General features: G+C 48.5%; 1 protein-coding gene across 4 annotated transcripts in view; it reads right to left on the bottom strand.

Moving 5' to 3' along the window:
• Nucleotides 1-23,585, bottom strand: part of PTH1R (parathyroid hormone 1 receptor) — a 186,551-nt gene extending 162,966 nt beyond the window's left edge. The window contains exons 1-2 of one of the 4 annotated variants that reach the window (XM_048837359.2): nucleotides 22,867-23,583; nucleotides 21,412-21,807 (exon numbers count right to left, since the gene is read on the bottom strand). In XM_048837359.2, coding sequence (XP_048693316.1) covers nucleotides 21,412-21,486 — 75 coding nt within the window. In that variant the 5' untranslated portion in view covers nucleotides 21,487-21,807; nucleotides 22,867-23,583. Of the gene's footprint in view, nucleotides 1-21,411; nucleotides 22,800-22,866 lie in introns of those variants that run through there. The other 3 variants (XM_048837361.2, XM_048837362.2, XM_048837360.2) reach the window with 3 other exon arrangements.
• Nucleotides 23,586-23,650: the final 65 nt, after the last annotated feature.

Below are 23,650 nucleotides of genomic sequence, written 5' to 3'. Positions count from 1 at the left end.
TGCTTTGCCTCTCTCCTTTAAAGGCAGACACGACTATAGTGGCTGAGAACCACTGGAAACCAATACAGTCGCTCAGAGGTGTCAAACTAGTCTCCATCCATGGGCTAGATCTGTCCCATCTGACGTGCCCCACACGACATGCACAGATTGTGCAGCATCTCACTTTCGTTCAGAAGACACAGTATGATTCTCGCTCACGCGGTGTTGGGATTTCTCTCAAGCCTGTAACCTCCCAGCTCCCAAGAACTCAGCCCAACTCTGGATTTGTCACTCAAGTTTCTTTACCGGCATGCACTAAGACTACACACAGCTGATCAGACTCACATCCGGGGGTGAGTCCAGGGCGTATCACAAATCCAATATGAAGTCCTTTAGATACTAGTTTACCCCTGCACGGATGCATGTGTCTTCCAGTCCGTGTTACATCATGCACTTTCTGATTGGCCAGCTTATTTTCAGGACCAATCCCTGTACCTATCATGCTTTGTTCCCATGCCATACATGCACAGCATATTTCAATTTGGTTAATTTCATTTGTTAATATTTGAGTATGTTAATTTTCTCCCTGTATTTTGTTAGTTTCCTCCTTGTCTGCTTATCTTCCTTCCACACATTCTTAGCCACTGCTGCTGCCAATATTATTTCTTGCACCTGGTTTTACATCACTTCTCTCTTTGGCTACTGGGTCCACTACCAAAAAGTTACATTGACAATTTATCTTTTCCCTGGTCCTGGATTACTGGGGCTCATTCATACCATACACAGGGCTATGAAGGAAACCTTGCAAAATGAGAACCAGAGTGCAGGCTAATGAAGCACATTGTGCCTGAATCTTCAGGCAGCCTGAGACAATAGCTCGGAGAGGTGTGAACTCCTTCACTCTGCCACTTATTCATCTCGAAGTTGTGTTAACTCTGAACTCTAACAATGCCACTGAAGTGTCTGTGCTGACTCCTAGTTCATTATGGATAGAATGGGGAAGGTGGTGGAAGGGAAGCCCAAAGGGAGCTGGAATTGGGAGCTGCTGCAGAGGAATGAACAGAGGAGGCCTACAAAGACCGGGAAATAGAGGAAGAAGGAAGAGAAGCAAAGGGGGCAAACAGCAGTGATCCTACAAGGGAGTGGATTTCCTCAGTGCAGGATGCTGAATGGCACTGAACAAACACTAAATAATGAAGTCTGGGGAGTTCAAAGGCTTTTAAGGGTGTTAGGTGCCATGATGCCATGGCAGATGGTCACTTAACTCCGTTAGACCCTTTGGACAATCCCACCGTGATGTGGCTTCTGCCCCACACTGGAAGAAAAGGGGTTAAAAGCAGCCCTAGGGAGGCTGCACAGGAGGCAGCCAATCTGCGAAGGGCTGAGGGGAGCAACCAATCAGGGCAAAGCAGGCCCACATAAAAAGGGAGCTGCAGGGCAGAGGAAGGCAGTTCTCTGTTGGGAGCCCAGGAAGGAAGGACTGGATCCCTGAAGGGCTGAGAGAACTGCCAGCACCGTGGACAGAGCAGCGCTGCCAACAGGGGCCAAGGGAGCAAGAGACTGCTCCTGGCTGGCTGTTGGGGGTTGCAGACTGAGGCCCTGACGTAAGGGCAAGGAGGGTGCTGGAGCCACGTGGGAAGTGGTTCGACCGTGGACTGCAGTCTGCCACTGAAGGGGGTGACCGGACAGCAGACTGCAGATTCCCCCGGAAGGGCGGAGAACAGTGTGGCACAACTGGAGGGCAGCGTCATGAAGAGGATGCTGCAGTCCCGGGAGCACGTGAGACGCCACCTGCAGAGGGCACAGTGCTAATTCCCTGCACAGCCAGCAGGAGGGGCTGCAGTGGTGAGTCGCGCCCCATGACACCCACCCTAAAGGTTCAATATAAAGGCCATCGCCCACCCTTTGCAAACCTCCCCGCGACATCGGTGGATTGAAGGGGAGTACCGAATCCTAAATGTACGTTGCTGCCCAGGGGTGGGGATTTAAACTGGAGTTTGTCCCTGTGCACAGAGTGAGTTTGTCACCGCTGCGGTAGGTGGATACTCTAATGCAGGTGGCTGGTCAGATACCACCTCCCAATGCCGTGCAGGAAGTGACGTGTGCTGGCACACGTGTGTGTGTATGTGAAACAAAATCCTTAATCAGAAGGATTATCCAATATCTCACCCAGTGTCACGGCTGGAAGCACCATGTGCCAGGCTCCCCGGGACCCTCTGCCTGCTTTGCCTCACACCTGCAACACAAAGCAGCCAGGAGCCCAGTTTCGGTGATAGTGTGTTAAGGGTTGCATTGCTGGAGCTTGCCATCGAATCTGCCCTGTGACAGGATCGATCCATTTGTTTGAAGGAGGAGTGAGCGCGTCTACATGTGGGCCCTGTACCAGGCATAGCGAGGGAAAAGTCTGACCCCGATGTCTGTACAGACAGCTTCACTTCTTGCCACAAACCCATGCACGGGCTGGCTGCTCGTGGTTTGGCCCGTCTTCACTCAGCCGTGTGTTAGGCAACTATTCGTGCGACGAATGGAGTGAGTAAGAAGGAGGGGCATGTGTTCATGCACAGGCCATGGAGCAGGACCCCACTGTGCTAGGCACTGTATAAACACAGACCAAAAAGGCAGACCGCCCCAAAGAGTTGGCAATCTAAGTATAAGGCATGCAAAGTCCTATTGGACTCGGTGGACCTATTTGTGCAGAAAGGCACCACAGAGCATGAGGAGATCACAATCTGGCCTTCTGTCGTTAAACACCCTGACACAGAGAAGATCCAGTAGGCTGTGAAGTGATCTCCCAAGGAAACGCTGGCCTGTCCCTTGTGACTATTAGCCTTCGGTTGGCCAGGCCGCTTGGGAGCGTGTGGCAAGGGAGTGAGATGTGTCGGCCAGCAGATGGACTGGAGGATTTAACAGGTCTCCTCCTGCTCTGTCCTATGCAATCCAGTTGCAACATGACCACGGTAATGCTGCCCCGGCCCCGCAGAAGAAGCGGAAGTGTTTCGACATCCTGCAGGGCCCTTGCTTGCAGGTCCTGTCCGACACAGAATAGGCGGGAGCACCCCTGTTGTGGTGCATTCTCATTCTGCATGCACCCACCCTGCAGTGCCTCCCGTAGCTACAGCACTTCAGAAGAACAACAGGCGGAAGGACAGATCTACTGGGGACGCTGGGCCTAAAGAACTCGTGCAGTCCAGTTACCCACTACTGTGCACGATGGATGTGCAAATCTCCTGAGTCACATTCTCTAACCCCAGGGCCAGTGTTGCACTGGGAGAACAGGGCCCTAGAATACGTGGGGCTAGGAATGAGAGGGATGGGGGTAGTGAGGGAAGGGGCCAGCCCAACAAAGCCACAAGTAGGCTAGGGAGCACCATAGCAAGGAGAGCCAGCCACACCCGGACGAGCTGACATAGTTAGGCTGTCCCGACACAAGTCTGGTTATGTCACATGGCTAGCTGGAAGCCAAATGTTTGTTTGTTCCTTCGTTTGGCCAGAGATCTGCTTATTCAACTGTTCTTAGGACCCTTATCTTCCTTACCCCGGAGACATGCTGACTCAGTTCCACCAGCCAAGCCAGAGAACTTGCCCGCATTGACCCCATGTGGAACCCTGCTGTGCACGCAGACCTGTTAATAAACAGGCTGATCGGGGGCTAGATCCTCAGCTGCTGTAAACTGACGGGGCTCCATCAGCTTCATTTACACCAGCTGAGGAGCTGGGCCCAAAAGCCTGATTCATGCCAACCGTGGGATAAATCAGGAGCAACCCCTGCAAAGTCCATGGGCCCGATTGCTTATGGTTTTCACAGATGCTTGTGCAAAATGGGTGTGAAATTCTATCCATTGAGAATGGCAGCATTTCACACACGCTCTGCAGAGGGGACACAAGATGCAAGGCTCTGTGGAGAATCAGAGCATAAAATCGCCAGGGGAAAATCGGTGTAGGCAAGCTGAGAGTCAGGCCGTACATTTCAGACCCTGGTGCCGCGTTCAGTGATCACCCAGCGCTTAAGGTGCGGCAAGAGGTCTGGTTTACCCTGTGTCCGGTTCCAGCTGGCTGTGCATAACGCCAGCAAGAGCTTCACTGCTCTCAGCATCTCTTAGAATAAGTTGCCGTCCGTAAAGGGGAGCCCGACTTCTAAGCAGGGCTTGGAGACGGGCGTAATTAAGAGCTGACTTGAATCTGCAACTAAGCCCCCACCATTTCTGAAGTCTGAAACCTTCTTTACGTCTGCTGGCTCCGTTCTCAACATTCGGTCTCCATCTAGATCGGACGGAGGCGTAGCCAAAATGCCACAAAGAAGTCAGCTCTCACCTGAGTGCATGCAGGAAGAAGCGTGACTTTCATAAGTAGGGCAACCCAAAGAAAAGCCAGCCAGCCAACCGCAAGAAAGCTAACCCAAGCACAGCAGAGTGCAGTTCAGATAAGCATCTCAATGTTTAGGATGTTTATCTGACCTGGAACTTCAACCCTTCCCACAGTCATCATCCCTCGGTGCAAGGCAGACCAGGAGCTCAGGAACAAATCTGCAAAATGGAGCGATGCTGATTTACTCTCGCTGGGGATCTGGCCTCACTGACAGCTGAGGATCTGGCCCTGGGAGCTTTGTGGTTTCTATCATGAGGTTACAGCAAGTCATGGAGAGAGAATATGATCTCGGGAATGAAAAAAAAAACACACACAATTATGGTGTGTGGCAAAAGGCAGATGGAGAAACAGTCATGACTGGAAATGAAGCGACAATGAAGCGGATGCCCGGCCACGGAACCGTACAATGAGATGCTTCTAGCTTAGTTGAGCAATGCTAAAGCGTGACTCAGGGTAGTAGGAATACAGAAGTCGTGCTGGGTCTAATCCTGAAATCTTTATCCAGCTGAGTAAAAATGAGGAAAGATCGCAAGCCCCACCTGGTACAGTTGGGATGTGGCAAATCCCTGACTGGAGCTTGATTCGGACCCAAATCTGTTGAGAGGGATGGTTGCTGGAATAGCTTGGGCACATGGGAAAGGGATGTGATGCTGACATGGCTGCCCTGATGAGTTCAGCGCTGGATGTGCCTCTCTGGGTCGTACGCTAACGTAACGCCATCTGCGTTACTCCCAATCCACACCTGTCAAGGTTCCTTCCCCACTCTGAACTCTAGGGTACAGATGTGGGGACCTGCATGAAAGACCCCCTAAGCTTCTTCTTACCAGCTTAGGGTAAAAACTTCCCCAAGGTACAGACTTTGCCTTGTCCTTGAACAGTATGCTGCCACCACCAAGTGTGTTAAACAAAGAACAGGGGAAAGAGCCCCCTTGGAGATGTCTTCCCCCGAAATATCCCCCCAAGCCCTACACCCCCTTTCCTGGGGAAGGCTTGATAAAAATCCTCACCAGTTTGTACAGGTGAACGCAGACCCAAACCCTTGGATCTTAAGAACAATGAAAAAGCAATCAGGTTCTCAAAAGAAGAATTTTAATTAAAGAAAAAGTAAAAGAATCACCTCTGTAAAATCAGAATGGTAAATACCTTACAGGGTAATCAGATTCAAAACATAGAGAATCCCTCCAGAATCCCTCCCTCCCTTAAATTACAAAAAGACACAAAAACAGGAATATACATTCCCTCCAGCACAGCTTATTTTACCAGCCATTAAACAAAAGGAAATGGAACGCATTTCTAGCTAGATTACTTACTAACTTAACAGGAGTTGTAAGGCTGAATTCCTGATCTGTTCTCGGCAAAAGCATCACACAGACAGACAGACCCTTTGTTCCCCCTGCCCTCCAGATTTGAAAGTATCTTGTCTCCTTATTGGTCATTTGGTCATTTTGGCCAGCAAGGTTATCTTAGCTTCTTAACCCTTTACAGGTGAAAGGGTTCTGCCTCTGGCCAAGAGGGATTTTATAGCACTGTATACAGACAGGTGGTTACCCTTCCCTTTATTTTTATGACAACACTGGTGGGAGAATCTGGCCCTTCTCTTCTCCAAAGCAGCCCATGAGGCAGGGACACTTTGCTTTGAACCAGGGATACCAGAACATGGAGACCAGGGGGCCATGGCCCCATCACTTTTTACCAGCCATAAGGGAAAGCGACAGGGGGAGGAGGCAGAGAGGAGCAAGTGGAGGGCAGGATCTTGCGAGAAGAGGCAGTGTGGGGGCGGAGCCTTGGGGGAAGGAGCACCCTGAGGGCGGGGCCTCAGAGGAAGGGGTGATGCAGGGGCCTAGGCCACAGTTCAGGTACCGGTGGCCGCCCACACACACTTTTAGGGCGCTTCATTGCTCCTGCTTTGAACAAAGGACTGGAAAACTCTCCTGGGTCTTTGAGTCCATCCCCTGCTGTCACAGGCACCCCTGTCCTATAATCTCCTTCGTAAATACATCAAGCTCCATCTTCCAGCTATTTAGGTTGTTTTGCCCCCCACTATTCCCAGGGGGAGGCTATTCCCAAAACCTCCCACCTCTGACCAGGAGAAACCTTGTGCTCATTTCCAGTCTCAATTTATTCTTGGCCTGGTTATCCCCATTTGTTCTTGTGCCAACACTGGCCTTTAGCTTCAGTACCTCTTCTCCCAACTTCTTGATTACAAGAGCTGATGTATTTAGATGCTTTGAAACATTGTGGGCTTGTCTACATGGAGAGCTGCTGCCCAGTAAGCCGGAGCGTGAATCAACAGCGCACCAGTTTGCTGCACGCGAAGGACTGATCACCACACTACACAGTCAGGTTGACATAAGGCAATTTAGGTCGACCTAATTATGTCAGTGTACACAGTGCAGCCTTGTCCTGCCACTGTAAGCACCCTCCGACACCGACAAAATAACTCCGTCTTCACAAGAGCCCCGCTGGAGCTGTGAACTTGACAAGAAATCTGGACCGCTAGAGCCTGGCTGCCCCCAGCTCCCTGCTCCCAGCCGGGGGACTGCCCAGAGGTTCCCCACTCGGGGAGGTGAGAAGTCCAGGCAGCTGTCCCCCCGTTCGCAGCTGGGAGAGAGAAGCTGAGCTGAGAGCCCTGGCTTTCAGCCCCCCACACTGCCTCTCTTCAGTGAGGACGCGCACCACGGACAGAAAGAGGATAGGGTGGACATCAGCCACCGCAGTAATTACTGCAGTGGCTGTAAGTTGACCAAACACTGATCGACTTAGGGCTGTGGTGTAGACATCCCCTAACTCACCATAAGGACACTGCTACAGTATCGCGAAAGCCCACAGCTAGCACAGTAACTCTCCACGTCGACAAGTCCTAGGACAAGAGATTGGATTGTCCCAAGATCAGACGACTCAACACCTGCCATGGGAAAGCAAGCAGAGGCATTCTTGAGGCGGACCAAGATAACCTGCAAAGGTTCCCAGAGCGCCCCAGGGAGTATAATAATAACTCTGCCCTTTTGAAGCCCTTTTCAATTGATGCTCTCCAAGCACTTTGTGAACATTAATTGACTTAAGCCTCACACATCCCGTGTGCTAACTATTAATAGGGCCCTACCAAATTCGTGGCCATGAAAAACATGTCACAGACCACGAAATCTGGTCTCCCCCGAGAAATCTGGTCTTTTGTGCAGTTTTACCCTATACCAGTGGTTCTCAACCAGGGGTACGCGGAGGTCTTCCAAGGGGCACATTAATTCATCTCCACTAAAATGTCATGCAGACAGTGACTTGTTTATACCGCTCTATGCACTGAAACGTAAGGGCAATATTTATGTGCCAATTAGAATTATAAAATAAATCATGTTAAGAGTGAGAAAATCAGCAATTTTTCAGTAACAGCGTGCAGTGACACTTTACTGTTTTTATGTCTGATTGTGTTAGCAAGTAGTTTTTAAGTGAGGCGAGAGCGGCGGCTGCTGGCCGAGGGCCCAGCTCTGAAGGCATCAGCACAGACGTACGGTTGCAATCCCATCCCAGGCCACCCTTCCTTCCGCGCTGCAGAAGCTCTGCCTTCAGAGCTGGGCTCCCGGCCAGCAGCCGCTGCTCTCCAGCTGCTCAGCTCTGAAGGCAGCGCCGCCCCCAGCAGCAGCGCAGAAGGAAGGGTGGCAATTCCACAACCCTCCCGACAATAACCTCGCAAACCTCCCGACACCCCGACTCCCTTTTGGGTCAGGGCTGCTACTGTTACGACACCATGAAATTTCAGATTGAAATGTCTGAAATCATGAAATTTACGATTTAAAAAATTTTATTGACCAAAAAGAACCACGAATTGGGTAACCCCCTATCTATTAATAAGCCCGTGCAACATATGCGAATACAGTGAGGTGCTTTGTTTCCCTCTAGGGGTTAGATCACAGATACCGATTTATGAATCAGGACTTGGTGATTTACCTCAAGCTAAAGCAGAGGCTCTGTCCCTGGACCCAGAGGCCCTGGCTTCATTCCCCACAAATGATCCATCCACAGGCATCCTTGCACCCACTTTACACTCAGAGAGGTTTAAGTGACTTGTCCAAAGACACCCCCCCACCCCGCCCCAGGAAAGCAGCCTTCGGAGCTAACCATCCTGCCGCAGAGCAGCCATTTTAGAACCAGCGAGCCAAACGCACACAACCCGGGGAACGACGGCAGAACGTGCAGCTCAAAGGAAGTCTGGGAGAAATCAGTTCTCCAGAGGCGAACAGTCTTGGTAATCTGAGAGCTCTTGATAAGCAGGCAACATCGATTGCCCTGATTGTGTCCTCTGAGCGTCTCTTAGAACGCCCAACTTTTATCATCCCCCTCTTCTGTGCTGTCTTGTTATTGCATTGAGCAGCCTCTCCGATTGCTAACCATGGCATAGATCTGCTGGGCAATGTGGTTCTATCGATCCCGCTCTTAAAGCCCTGCTAGGACAAACAAGACATTCATTTTCATTGTAGAGGTGCGAGGGGTCTGGCCACAGGCACCAGCATCCTCATTTCCCCAGGGATGCTTGACCCCTGCTCCGCCCCAGGCCCTGCCCCCACACCACCCCTTCCCCCAAGGCCCCACCCTCATCCGACCCCTGCCCCAAAGGGTTGCCAACCATCCAGGACTGTCCTGGAGTCTCCAGAATTAAAGATCAATCTTTAATTAAAGCTTATGTCATATGACGAAACCTCTAGGAATGAGTCCAACCAAAACTGGCAACCCTAATGCCCCACCTCTTCCCAACCCCTCCCCCTAGTGCACCCTCTCCTCCCCAGCACCTCCTGCACGATACTGAACAGCCTATCTGCGGCAGGCGGGAGGCACTTGGGGGGCAGGGAAGGAGCTGAGCTGCGGGGCTGCTGGTGGATGCTGAGCACTCATTTTTTCCCCGTGGGTGCTCCAGCCCAGGAGCACCCACAGAGTCAGCACCTATGGGGCTGGCTGTCCAGAGCCAGGATCCAAAGCCACTTTGAGTCTAGCAATCACCTTCCTACAAAACAAAGGGGATTTTGTCCCTCATATCAAAGGAAGGAGCTGGGTATCGATGGAGGAAGCAGGGGATTGTGCGCAAGAGGAGGCAGGATATTGGGAACAAATCGGAAGCCCACTGAAGTTGTTCCATTGACTTCCCTGGGCTTTGGATCTGGCCCATTGTGGATCTTCTGGGTTTTTTTTCCTCCTTTCACTATCGGGAGGGTCATTAATGTCTGGCCCAGAGGGTGAGGCAGGGTAGGAAGTCACTGATGGATTCCGATGGCTTTGGGGTAGGAATCAGCCCTGTGGTGTGCTCACGAATGGCGAAGGCAGGTAATTACATGAAGGACAGCACTGTGATATGCGGAGTGGATATGCATGTGCCAGGAGATCCCAAAAAGCTTTGCGTTGGCTCAGAAGGCTGGTGTGGCCGATGGTTTTGCAAAGTACTTTGAAACCAGCAGTCCTGGGTTTCCTTAGGAGAGATGGACCAAGCTGGAATCTGGGTTCAGTTTCCGAACCCCAAAACTTGCCACGGTGAATGCTGGGGTTTGGGTTAGGCCTATCTCCAATCGAGCTATCTATCTAACCATTTATACCATAAGCATCACTGTCATAGCTCCATGACTTAATGCGCAGAGGTGGGAATTCATGTGCCAGAGCATCCTGATTGCTGTAACTCAAGGCGTTTTCCATTCTCTTCCTTCTAACCCCCGTAACTGATGCTTTGGAATCATCATGCTTTGCACATTCAGGGTGCCATTCATTGGAGGATCCCATGGCCCTTTTGGAAAGTTTATTAATTAAGCCTCAGTGTGAGGAGCTGTCAGAACACGATTGTCATGCCCATTTCACAGATGGAGATGTTGAGGCAGAGAGATAGAGGTTAAGTGACTCGCCTGAGGTCACAAAGCAAGTCAGTGGCAGAGTTGGAAATAGATTACCTGCTTCCCAGTTCCCCGCTCTCACCCATCAGCCTTGGCTAGCTAAACTGAAGTATCGTCCATTTGTGCCTCACTGTTCTCCCAAGATACTGAGTTCTCACACCTACTGCCTGGGGCCGGTCCTTACAAATACCCGCCTTGCCTGGGCTGGATTGTGTGTGCACCTAACCAATCTATGCCGACATACAGATATTTAGGCTCTGATCCAGAGGCCAGTGAAGGCGACAGAAGCTTTTCTGTGGACTCCAATGAACTTTGGAACAGGCCCTTAAATGGATGATGTTTAGCTTGTTTTCATTCCTCAAACCTACAGTTAAAAACATAGATAGATAGCGTGTATGGAGAGAGAGAATTTAAATACATGATTAGTAGGGTGTGTGTGAAAAGGGGTTAAGATAACATCAAGGAACCCGGATAAGTTACAATACCAGGACATCCATGGGAAAAGCCTTCTGGCAAGTTAAAGATACTGCTTAGCGCTGACTTAGCAATTCACATCTTTAACCTGTTTCACAAACACTGATTCATCTATGGGTGATTTTCAGATACAAATCGGGTATTAAAGAGCTGGCCTTACCTGGTATGCTACTGACACCAGAGATCATTACAATGGAAAGCATTTAAACAATCAAATGCAGCTTGGGCATTATCCGCTGTTTGATTCTGCATTTCAATCAGCTTAGAAGGTGAAACTAGAGAGGTCAGTTTATGGTCAATTTCTCCTTTGCTCTTGTGTGTGTGTGTGTGTGTTAGTGCCCAGACATGGAACAAACACACTGCACAGGCCCCTCAGTCAGTGGGGATTTTCAGGACCAGAAGCCAGTGGATCAGGTACTGGACCGGGAGCCTTGAAAAAGAACTTCTGTTCCCAGCTGTGATCTTCCGCAAGTCACTTCGCCACCCTGTGAGTCTGGGTACATCCCAACAGTAGCCAGGGGCGTATTTCCCAACTCGGGCAGACATACATGCGCTAGCTCTGCTCAAACTAGCACCTAAAAATAGCATCAAAAAGAAAAGGAGTACTTGTGGCACCTTAGAGACTAACCAATTTATTTGAGCATAAGCTTTCGTGAGCTACAGCTCACTTCATCGGATGCATCCGCTGTAGCTCACGAAAGCTTATGCTCAAATAAATTGGTTAGTCTCTAAGGTGCCACAAGACCTCCTGTTCTTTTTGTGGATACAGGCTAACACGGCTGCTACTCTGAAACCTAAAAATAGCATCGTCAGAGTGGCTCAGGCTAACCCAGGGGAGTGGTGGGATTGTACTCAGCCGGCTAGCCCGAGCTGCCATTCGCACTGCCACGCCCACACTGCTTTGGCTGATAAGTGCTTTGAGATCTCCCGAGGCAAGCTGCCCATTGTTCTCTGCTGGCCCCCTGCATGGGAATGAGGGAGCTGGTGAGGTCTGGAAGAGGTCAGGGTCCCCAAGAAGATGAAGACATCCCACTATGACAAACTGGCCAATTTCCCCTCTCAGAGCTGTTGTTTCAGGCTCTCTGCAGACTCAGGTTGCGTCTACACGGCAGTCAGAGGTGTGGCTGCAGCATGCGTCGGCACCCCCCAAGCTAGCTTTGCTCCAGCGAGCTCCCTTAGCCATCGCGGTGTAGCTGCAGCAGCCTGCTCTAGCTGCTCGAGCATGCACCGAGTCTGGGGTGGATTGGTACAGCCCGTGCCGTGCCTCGTTGCTGCTGCGGCTTCACTGCTCTTGTTATCAGAGCGAGCTAGATCAAAGCCAGCTGAGGTATGCCCAGACGTGCGGCAATCTCGCCGCTGACTGTGGCCCAGACACACCCTCCGGCAGACGTCACCGGGTCCGTTGCACTCAGGTCACGTTTTCAAGTTTGCGGTGGGACCATGAGGGCTAGAAAGGTATGAACGCTGAGATTCTGACCTCGTCACGGGACTCCAGAAGCCAGGAACTTATGCACCCACCCCATAGTGCCTACGCTTCAACGTGGAATGCCTTTCCTCTCAGTTCTGTCCTTTCCCTACACACTCTAGGCACGGACCTCTAGTTCCCGAGCCCCAATCTGACCCTGGTGCAGAACGCCCCTTCTCATCTCTATCCGTGCCCATCACCGTGTTATTTACACCCACGTGTGACCTAGTCGTTCTGTGTCCATATCTGTGCATTTGTGTTCACCATAGTTATTCCCCTTCCCCATCATGATCAAGACATCCCGGGACACCTAACTTGGACTTCAGAGGCTAGTTATCCACAAGAAGGGCTGTTAAGAGACATGGGAAGTTAAAGAGATGTTGGTGAATAGCCTCCCTCTAATCCTTTCCACAGTCTACGCTAGATTCCCTGTCCCATGTTGGCGGTGACATGTGCGAGTGTCTCGGTGTTGTTCCTGAGCACACGGTGGGCAGCGTCTGTGCTAGGTTTGGATGTGAAAACGTGTGTGAGCATGACAGTGTGTGTGTGTGTGTGTGAGAAATATAAGTGTGCCCCTGGGACCTGGCTTTGAAAACTGGCACCTGAATGTATGTGAGCATGCAAAAGCGAGAGCCCTCAGATACACGTGAAGCTGGCACCAGTTTAAAATCAAATTGATTTTTAAATCAATGTAGTTAAACTAGTGCAAATCCCTACATGGACAAGCTCAAATCTCTTTAGACCCCGTTTATGTCTAGTTAGCATAAGTCGGTGAGGTCTGTGTGCAGGTGAGAATGTCCGTATCTGTGTGAGAGGGTAGAAGTGTGAAGGCCAATGAGTGAGTGTGTCTGTGTGTGTGTGTATGTCGGGCCAGATCCTCAGCTGGTGTAAATCAGCACCCTGCCATCAAACTCCAACAGAGCTTTGCTGATTTACATGTGCTGAGGATCTCACCCAGTGGGTGTGTACGAGAGGGAAGCAAAGTGTTTGAAGGAGGAGCAACCCAGATGCATTATGGGGGGCATCAATACAAAGAAATCTGTGGAGAAATAAATTCTGTGATGCTGCTGTCGGGAAATCTAAAAGGAATGAACTGTTGTCAGTTTCCAGCAGTGAAATCTCACAAGGGCTTTCTCCTTATATTTTCTGATAGAGGAATAAAGGCGGGCTGGCTCCAGGACCATTACTAGCATGCAGTACCCCTGCCGTGCAGGAAACATAGGGTGGAATCTCTGACCTACCACCTGGCTGTCCCAGGAGCGTAGAAGGACGCTGCTTAGAATGTATAAGTTAGCTGTAAAACAGCATGCTTCAGCCTTAAGCTAGATGTAGTTAGTATTTATTATTCGTATTGTGGTCGCACCAATCACAAACCAGGGTCCCATTGTGCTGGGTGCTGTGTAAATACAGAACAAAGACAGCCTCTGCCCTGACGAGTTTAGCTTAATTTATTCTCTTACCAACAGCCCACTGATTCTGAAGATCTTTAGCAATGTTTAAGGCCTGAATTTTCAAAAGGGGCTAGTGATTTTGGGAGCCCGGTCGGAGAAACTTTGAGAGGATCCTGACCTTCAGAAAACTCACCTCCTGGAAATCAGGCCCTTTAAGAGGCCTCGAATAGGTACCCGGAAATTAAAGCACCCCCAAACCAAAATATGCTAAGGCCTACCCCCTTAGTATATATAAGGCCTGATGCAAAGTCCGTTGAAGTTAAGTGGAGCCTTTGCAATGACTTGAAAAGAAAGGGCTCGGATTACGTGTATGCAAGATAAATACGAATTCCTATTCCCTAGCAGAGCAATTGAGAGGCTGAGTTAAATTCTGCCTTTAGTTACACCTGCGTGTCCTCAAGGATAGCAGTGGTGATGACCAAGTGGGTCTGAGAGCAGAACGTGGGGCATTGCTGTCATCCGTCACCGGCCCCATATAGTATTCTGCCCAAATTGTATTCCGTGATTTCCATTCTGCTAGCTAAACCCTGCCTGTAGGCTCAACTGGATAAAAGATTCATCTTCGCTTGCTGCCTTTTAGTAGGTGTTACTGTGCATTGCTCAAGAACTGCCACGTTCCGCCCCAGAGGTGGCTGCACATCAGCCGAGGATTCATTCATTTGCTGCTTGGTGTCTTTGATGGAAGTTGCAACATAAAAGTAAGTCTTTATTATAATAGCTCTCAAGAGCCGGCTCATGGTCTTGAATATTCCAGCCTGAAGCATCCAAATTGCTGAGGATGAGTTGTGTTCCAGTAAACAAGACGATATTAAGTGTTTCAGGAGGGAATTCCTTCTTCCCTGCTCTGAACATTTTTAAATAGGGTTTTGATTGATCCTGGTGAATTGTTTCCTTAATACTTCACTTGCCCTAATGAACCTATCTAGGTTTTGTGATTATTATTCCTCCTATTTATTATTTGCATTGCAGTCGCACAAAGGGACCCAGTTTCACCCCTGTCACGATTTGAGTGGATACAGAAACCTTTCTGCCTATGCAGAGAAGCAGCCTATCCAAAATGGAGATCTCTGGGTTTTTCTCTTTTTGATCGTGTCCATTTCAGAGGGTAAGTGCAGGGCAGAGGGATAAGAGTGCAAAAGGCTTCCCGGTACTAGTGGGGATGAGGAAACTACATAGTCGACAGAGTAGATAAATACTCTGCGGGAGGGGTTCGCCCATCACTGTAGTTAATCCACCTCCCTGAGAGATGGTAGCTAAACTGACAGAAGAATTCTTCCCTCCACCTACCACTGTCTACACAGGGATTTAGGTTGGCTTAACTATGTAGCTCAGGGGGTGTGGATTTTTCACACACACCCCTCCGAGCGATGTAGATGGGTCAATCTAATTCTCTAATGTAGACCAGCCCTACGTGAGAGGAGAGTCAGGCCTGATCTACACTTAAATTTTATACCGACATAGCTAAATCGGTCAGGATTGTGAAAAAAATCCCACCCGTTAGTGACAGAGCTATGCCACACTATGCCCCGCAGTGTGGACGTAACTATGCTGAGTGTGTCTACACTAGGGTGCCATGCGGCTGTAGCTTTGCTGGTACCGTCTCTGAGGTGTAGACGTGGCCTCTTAATAAGGACACATGCTTACAAGGGGCAGCTTTAAATTTGCCTCTGTTGGAGACGTAAAATCGGAGAATCATAGGACTGGAAGGGACCTCGAGAAGTCATCTAGTCCAGTCCCCTGCACCCAAGGCAGGACTAAGTTTTCTCTAAAATCAGACTGTACAATTCATTAATAATAGTCCCAAGCTCCTGTGTTAATTCATAGGGTCAAATCCTGATTCCACTGAAGTCAGAAGTTGCTTTGCCACTGACTTCAATGGGACTAGGATTTTGAGATAAGATTTGGAAGCCAGACGGTACCATTAGGATCATCTTCTGACCTCTGCATAACCCAGGCCACAGTGGAGTGCAATAGTGTAGTACTTTTAATCAGCGTTGCCAACATGGAGGGTCCAAAAATCACAAGTCAGGTCCCCCACCATGGGAGATCAGCTTAAAAATCACGAGATTTTTGAAGAATAAGACATCTGGGGTTCTTTTATGTGCTGTTGGGGGTTGCTAATTCCAGCTTTTCTCCTCAACCACCAGGGTCAGAAACTTTTTTTTTAAATGAAAGCGGAGAGTCAGTACTCCAGGAGCCAGACATTTAAGAAAAACATCAAATATCACAAGGCTTGTGACAAAGTTTGGAGAATTGGCATCTCTGGGCAGTGGCAGGCTTTGTTTTGGTTGTGTGTGCAGCTCTGAGCACACTGGGGGTCCTAAGCTTTGACCGGGGCTTCTTGAAACCACCACAGCATAAACAACAATGTTGATCTCTCAAAGCACATTGCCACCGGATGTTATTGCTGTGGCGAGTCAAAAACCAACAACAAAGCCCTGATCTGTCGGTTGGGGAAGGGTGGGTGTGAAATGTGCAGATCTCTGTGTAACAGCTCACGCCCAGCACTCGTTTGTAGCTCGACATCCTCGTCACACAATCATTTATCCCTTGCACTCTTCTCGCTTTAAGGGCAGCAACACATAGGCCAAATGTAGCTTGTTCAGGTTGGATTTGCCATGGGAACTCGGAACGTCTTGGCTTGTAAGTCACACCCTGCACAATAGTCTAGCGCCGAGGCTTGTTTGCTTTGTATTTTGTGGTTCAGTATTTATAGTTCAGGGATATCTGTTAATCCCAAAGTACAATAACAAAATTTTTATCTTTCATAAATATACTATGGTTGGGTCAGCGGTCTCCCAAGTGTGAAAAAAAGAGAACATTTCAGACATTGTTTTACGCACTTTACGCACTTATGCCTTTTTAATGAAGTTGGACAGCTGAGCATTACAGCTTCTCTAGATGTGATTTTTTGGACAGTGTATGGGGACGGAATATGATGATCCGTTCCTTCTAGCTGTAAATTATTTAAGGAAGAAGGCAATCAGTCAACTCTGTGATTACTATTGGCATTACCATAATGCCTAGGTTCCACAGTCTTAGACCAGGAATCCATTACGCTAGGCCCTGTACAAACCCAGAACAAAAAGAGAGTCCTTGCCCAGAGACCTTGTAATTTAAGTAATTTAGCCTTTCCCGTTGCCAAATTCCACAAAGACATGGCTCGAATCAGAAAAGCAAAGAGGTAAAAACAACACCTCCTTAAATCAGTCTGCCCTAGATACACTGAGTCCTAGCTGATCTGTGCACAAACGGACAGATTCCCCGCTGGTGTCTATCGTCTGGGAATCTGGTCCAGAAACTCCTGCAAATCATGAAGCACCCTAAAATAAAAAAAGCTATGGCAGGACAAGAGTCTGTCCTGCCTGGCACCTCAGCTAAATTGTCAACTTTTACTTCTGATTTTTTAGCGATGCTGACAACACAAGCGGCCCAAAGAGCATGACGAGATTTTCCAATCTCAGGGACCCTGGTGCTGACAGTTACAAAAACGATTGAGCTGCTCTGCCATGCAGCCAGGCGAGAGATTATAAATGTGGAATGCAGCAACAGTGGTTTTTGACAGAGCATCTCTTCTGATGATAAATGCACTTAAAGCATCCAGGTTAAAAGAGAGAGAAGGGGAAACAGTTGGAAAAAATCCCTGGGCTTTTTTTATTGTGGTGGTTTTTGGGGAAGTCTTCTCGCGGGTTGTTTAAAACTCCCCTTTAGGATTAAAGTGTAGTGTTTGAGGTCTCCACCTGTCCTGTGCTCTAGTCAGTGACATCCCTCACACAGCAGTTCTGGTGCATGCAACGTTTCTATTACAAACCCCTTATTTTCAGGACTTTGCAGCTCAGACCAAACCGTCTCCCTCCATATGGAGACGTATGACCGTCCCGCAAAGTTCATAAACTTTATCTCCACCATGCAGGCACAAACGCAGCAGCCTGTATGAACCCAGCACAAGGGCCAACTCCTGGTCTTATCTGCACGGGCGTAAATCAGGAATAACTCCACTGACAACAGTGCAGTTTCTCTGGGTTTATGCCAGTGGGACCAAGAGCAGAATTCCACCCGAAAAGCCTTATTTTGCACAGACAGTAAAAGATTAGAATCCAGACCTCTGATGGTCCCGCCACCTCATTAAAGTCACCAGGCCTGATTCTGATGTCACCTGCATCCGTTTTACACTGCTGCAACTCCATTGCAGGGTTACTCCTGATAGACACCTATGTCAATAAGTGGAGAATCAGGCGCAGTGGAGTTGCAGCAGGATAATGAGAGAGGAGTATTTAACCCTGAGAGCCCTGTCTCTTACCTTACACCGCACGCTAGATTTCATGCCATTGCCTTGCAATTGAGGCTGAAAGATCCTATCCGTATACAACGTTAAAGCTAATTGAAAAGCAGTTCAGGCAGCCAAGACGTTGCCCGTCACATGTAGGTGCTGAAGAACATACTGTATAGCCCTTTACAGCCCTAATTTCGATCTCCCCTGCATTCACTCTTTAATGGTCTAACTCAGGGGCTCTCAAACTTCATTGCACTGGGACCCCTTTTTGAGAACAAAAATTACTACACGACCCCAGGAGGGGGGACTGAAGCCTGATCCCACCCAAGCTCCGCTGCCCCAGGCAGGGAACACACCAAAGCCAAAGCCCAAGGGCTTCAGTGGGGCTCCAGCTTCGGCTTCTGTCCTAGGTCCCAGCAAGTCTAACACCAGCCCTGATGACCCCATTAAAATGGTGTCGCAATCCACTTTGGGGTCCCGACCCACAGTTTGAGAATGACTGGTCTAACTCAAAGTTTCAGGGGATGGGTTAGCGATCTAAGCATCTGGTTTAAAATACCTGGGGCCATGCACTGATCTCAGCTTCCATGGGATAAATCCCAGTGAAGTCAAAGTGATCAGAACGTAGTCCCTGGATTCTCCAGAGCCACAGCTTCAAATCCTGGGCGTTCAGTGTAGCCCCTTGTCCTTTGGAAACTGATAAACCGAGTTCGCTGGCTGGGAGTCTGTTAACCAAGGTCCCATCTGCTGGGCATGGACATTAAAGGTCACATGCCACTTTTAGCAAAGATCTGTCCCAGAGTCTGTGGCCAAAATATCTCTTGCCCCGAATCCGTTGCTGTTATGCCGTGTGATCACTGCCAGACACCCCAGAGGTGGCTGCGTTTCAGTGATTCCTGCCTGAGAATAGTCTATTAAACATATTGGAATCCTTTAGCTTCTATCTAGCTACATATATGGCCCCTATCACTGCCGTGTTGGAGCAATGAAAGACACTCTGTCAATGCAAGCTGCTAATACCACACAGCACTGTTCATGTTCGTTTTCAGAGTAGGTTAAAAATTGGGCCCCCGACAGAGATAAAGTTCGGCTCTGTGTTGCAGGTTGCAGTTCAGCAACACGACATGCTTTTAACACTCAGGATCATAACCCCTGTGTTCCTCCTAAGTAGGAGGTGAGAGGAATAAAGAATTTCTTCCCAGTCAATGGATTATAAGGCAGTTTTGAAGTCCCTCAGGCAACTTTCTTAGCTGTCTTTGCTGAAGTGTTTTAAGAGCAGCTGAGGTGTTTTGAACCTGCAGCTCCGCATGCGCCTGATTGAAATGAATGGAATTACACCAGAGTGACACTGGAGTAACACAGCAGTGAATCTGGCCCTCTGCATGCAACTAGAGTGAACGGTGACAATGCTAAGAGCCAGCGAGAGTGCAGATCCCCCTGAAAGGACAGCGGATCTGATGTCTCTTGCACTTACGCAAGTGTCTCCGTTTACTTCAGTGGACTTATTCTTGATATATACCAGCACGTGAGCAGAATCAAACTTTGAGTACCAGCACAATCAACAAGAGTCCCATGCCAGAATCTCCGTCTCTGGGCAATGCTGCAGAGTTAATCCCAGAGTATATGAACTGAAGTTGTCTGTTTGCTGGGGTTTCTCTCTAGCTCCGGTCTCTGTCAATGAATAATTCACTGGTAAAATAGCCATTAAAAAGCCACAAGAACTCAGACAGCCTGTTTGCTCGTTAACCCTGTGATCACAAGGCTTTTGCAGCACATGGGTAGCAGAATCAGTGTGTGTCAGTGTGGTGGGGAGCAGGGGAGGCTTGAAATGGCCAGCACAGCATATCTTCCTGCCCATGCTCGCTCCCAGCATTTGTGGCAACACAGATGTAGCAGATTCAAGTCACCATACCCCATCAACACCCGCCGGGGGCCCCTATTGAAGTCAATGGGAGTTTTGCTGTTGACTTCTATTGGAGCAGGTCTGAGAAATGTGATGTTAGCAGGTGGCACATATTTAACTATAATCATATAACCCCAAGTGGGCTGGAAGTCACAGACAATGCTGGCTTTTGGTCTGTTCAACATCAGACCCAGGCAGGGGTGCTGGAACAATTTTTATAGTGGGGGTGCCACTGTAAACCCTGTATATGATGGAAACCACTTCAAGTCAGGGGGTGCAGTGCACCCCTAGTTCCAGCATCTATGGACCCGGGGAGAAGAAACATGATCAGACATCAGCCGTTTCAATCCCACGCATTCTACAGCCACTGGCCCACGGCTGGCACATCTCTGCAATGGTGCACTGATTTTCTTTCAAATACGGCTAAGTTCCTATCCCTCAAGAGGCAGAGATGGGCGAGTCTAGGGATAGTCTGAATGTCTGTGGTGCTGGTTGGTTTTTCTTGTTTCACTCACAGCCATTGCATGGGCAACACACCAACAACACAACACACCAACAAAATATAAAGCTACGTTATGCAGAACCTTCTGCCGCACCCCCGAGCAATGGGTCCAAGTCCTTAACACAGGCAAAACTCCCCAGTGAATTTCAACAGGCATTTTTTTTGAGTGAGGGCCAGGGGACTAAATCCCATTCTAAGCAATGTTCATTGTCTGCATCTAAAGCGGACATGACCGTAGGCAGTCACCCCAGACCTCCTTACCCATTTGCCCAGCATCAAACATGATCAGCAATAACAACGCCAGGGCGAGGAAGACGCATGTAACAGCCTTGTATCTAGTGGCTGACGGAGCACACAGTGTGGTTTTTGATGTACAAAACCTGATGCCTTGTGACATTTATCTTCGTCCATAAGGATGAGCAGAGCAAGTCGCCTTTGGCTGTACCACCCTGAGACATAAACCTTTTTGTTCCACTCAGGAAGATAGTTGTCTTTATAGAGATTAGCTCCTCATGTAAGAGCCGTCTCACCATACAAAATCGCTCTATATTATATGTGTACACACTCACAGATGAAACACACTCTTAGATGATATAGGGTTAATACTACTTTCATTCCCCTGAGTATAAACCATGTGCCATCCATGCGCTGACGTTTTGGACTGCAAAGCGGATCCAGTATTCTACTGTACAGTCACTCCCAGAGCAGAAAGCAACTGTTCGCTGAAATTAAGCTTGAACATGATTAAATTAAGACTAACATTGTAATCTGGAACAGTGGACAAACATTTTGTCCCCATTAATAGGATGCTTTTCGGTAGTGGGTGGAGTGGGGCTGATCCTAGAAATTATTTCCAGTAGCTGGCTCAAATCAGTGTCAAAGTAATTTGGAAATGGGTAATGAAAATTCTTCCGAAAGTACAGTCATTTTAATTTCATCTGGCGTAGCCGCTTTCGGACTAACAGCAGCAAGGACTCAGTGCAAAAGATCTGCCAGCAAAATCAACCATTCGTCTAAAAAGCCAGCGCTTTGCTGTTTCTAAATCCTGATACAGTAAATTACTCATCAAGGAAACAGCCTCAGCTAAAGGAAACAATTGCTCGAGAATGTGCCGGAGAAAGATTTAGCAACTTACCAGAGCATAGACAGAACTCAACACCGAGCAGCAGAGGATCAAACCCAGGCTGTGATAAACCAAATATGATCCCATATCCAAGAGACTTATTGCAGCATCCACGATCTCTAAGGGAAGTAGAAGGACGAAGGATCTTCCAGTGATCCAGTCGTAGATGATTTTTTTTCTTTTCTTTTTCTTGACTTCCCAGTTTGTTTTTTTTTATTTGCTTGTTTGTTTCCACAGTTTTAGCCAGAGAGGCACATGACAAGAAACCCCAGTCCTTTGCTTCGCTTTCTCATGGCTGGAAATCTCTGCAGTTTCAGAAATGTAGGGAAAAAGTCCATGTGAAGGGAGCACCAACACCCAGTTCAGTCAGAGCAGCAGTTCCTGGTGCTGTTTGTTTTGTGTGTGCATCTGTCTCAGAGCAGAAAAATCACATCCATATGTCAAAACTGCTATTCTGCTTCCTTTTTATGAGGCAGAGGGAAGTTCAAATAATTTCTTTGTCAAAGGCAAACACACAGCAAGAGAGAGAGAAGTGGGTGGGGGGAGCTGTTAACCACTGCTTTATTTTTAGATCTAGTAATTTTATCTTTTAGGTTGGGGGGGGGGGTTGAAAAAAAAAAGCTTTTTTTAAGCAAGCAAACAAATCAGAAAGTCACATTTTTTTTTAAAAAAAGTTGGAAATATTTTCACTTAGCAATTACGTTTAGGCAAACAGGAGTGCTGCTGGGTATTTTTGCTTGTATATTTCAGGGCAGCTCAGCTCCACAAGAGGTTTATTCTGTCAACCTTCCCTGGATGCAATGTGTTTTCGTTACAAATTCAGGGTTGTTTTTTTTTTTTTTTGCCTCTCTCTGTCTCTCTCTCTCTCTCTCTCTCTCTCACTGTCTGTCTCAAAGGATCTGCAGTTTCAAAAAGCCAATTGGGTATGGACTGAAGAGCTGCTCTTCCCCCCCCCTCCCCCTTAAATAGTTTATTTTACATGTTGCAGTAAAAACTCTTTTCACTTACTCCATGACATTTTCCAAAATCTGCGCTTTTCCATTTGCACACACACACACACGCTTCTTGCCCTGTCCTCGACCAAGAATCAAATCACCCCAGCCCAGTAAAGTCAAAGTTGCTGCTTTTCTCTCTCCCGCTTGCTGCCGCTGCTGTTGCTTTAGACTCGCTTAGGAAATGAACATGCGGACGGTCTGTTTACTTCCACCCAGACAAGAGGGGATTTAAAGAAAGGAAAAGGAGAAGGGCCGTACACTTTTCACCGGGGAGAATCGACCAGCTTCCCAGGGTAGACTAAGTTTGTACTGTTGCCTTCAAAACACACCGACCCTGCCGCTTCAACCAACACACACTCACACACAAGACAAGACAATCGGGACATTAGAACTTCCTTTTTTTCCACCCGCCTCCCCCCCCCGCCCTGTACTAAAATCCTCCCCCCAACCAACCCGCACCGATGAAATTTACCAGCTTGTTAGTTTCACTGCAGGAACTTGACTCCGAGCTGTCTGTCAGTTTCATTCATAAAGCTGCAAGAAAAGGCACCGTCTTCCCCTGAGCAAAGGCTCGAGGTTTGGTTAGGAGTCTAGGACAGAGAGCGGAGCAGCTCTTCTTTTATACTGAGGGTGGGTTTTTCTTTTGGGGGGTGGTGGTGGTGAGTTAAATAATAACGAAATAATGCCCCCCGATTTAATTTTGTTGCTGGGGATAGATAGATATATTTGTAACTTGGAGAATCAAATCATTTGATGGGTTTTATTTTATTTTTGCAGAAGCAGCAGGCTTCTGCCAGGGGTGGTGATTTTTGTTTTTGTTCTTTTTGAAAGGGGTGATAGTTGCAAGAAAATAGCGATCTAGATCTTTGGAGAGCAGGAGGGGAAAGCCTCAGATTTTCGCAGAGTGGAGCTGTGTGCGTTTCTCTTTTATTTTTTGGAGAGGGAAATATCTCTAGGGTTGCTCTGCCCGTCTAGGTATATATAGCTCCCCGTGGCTGTGAATGGGTGCCTTCAGCTCGTTTATGAAAAGGGTCTCTTTCCCTGCAAAGGTAGAGCAGGGCTTCCTGTGTATGTGAGAGAGAGAGAGACATAATCCGGCTCTTGATGCAAACTCTTCCTCTCTCTGCTCCCCCTCTGTGCAAGCCTGAGTAGATCTCAGGGAATGTGTGTGGTTTTGGAGCAAAGAGGCAGGTATAAGAACCAGCATGGGCAGGATCCCATTGGCTAGTGGCAGCCACCATGTGACCCTCAGACCG

The sequence above is a fragment of the Caretta caretta genome, chromosome 2, assembly GCF_965140235.1.
Source record: "Caretta caretta isolate rCarCar2 chromosome 2, rCarCar1.hap1, whole genome shotgun sequence".
NCBI classification, from domain to species: domain Eukaryota; kingdom Metazoa; phylum Chordata; order Testudines; family Cheloniidae; genus Caretta; species Caretta caretta.
Note: the sequence above shows the minus strand (reverse complement) of the source record. Positions and strands in the feature narration are given on the sequence as shown.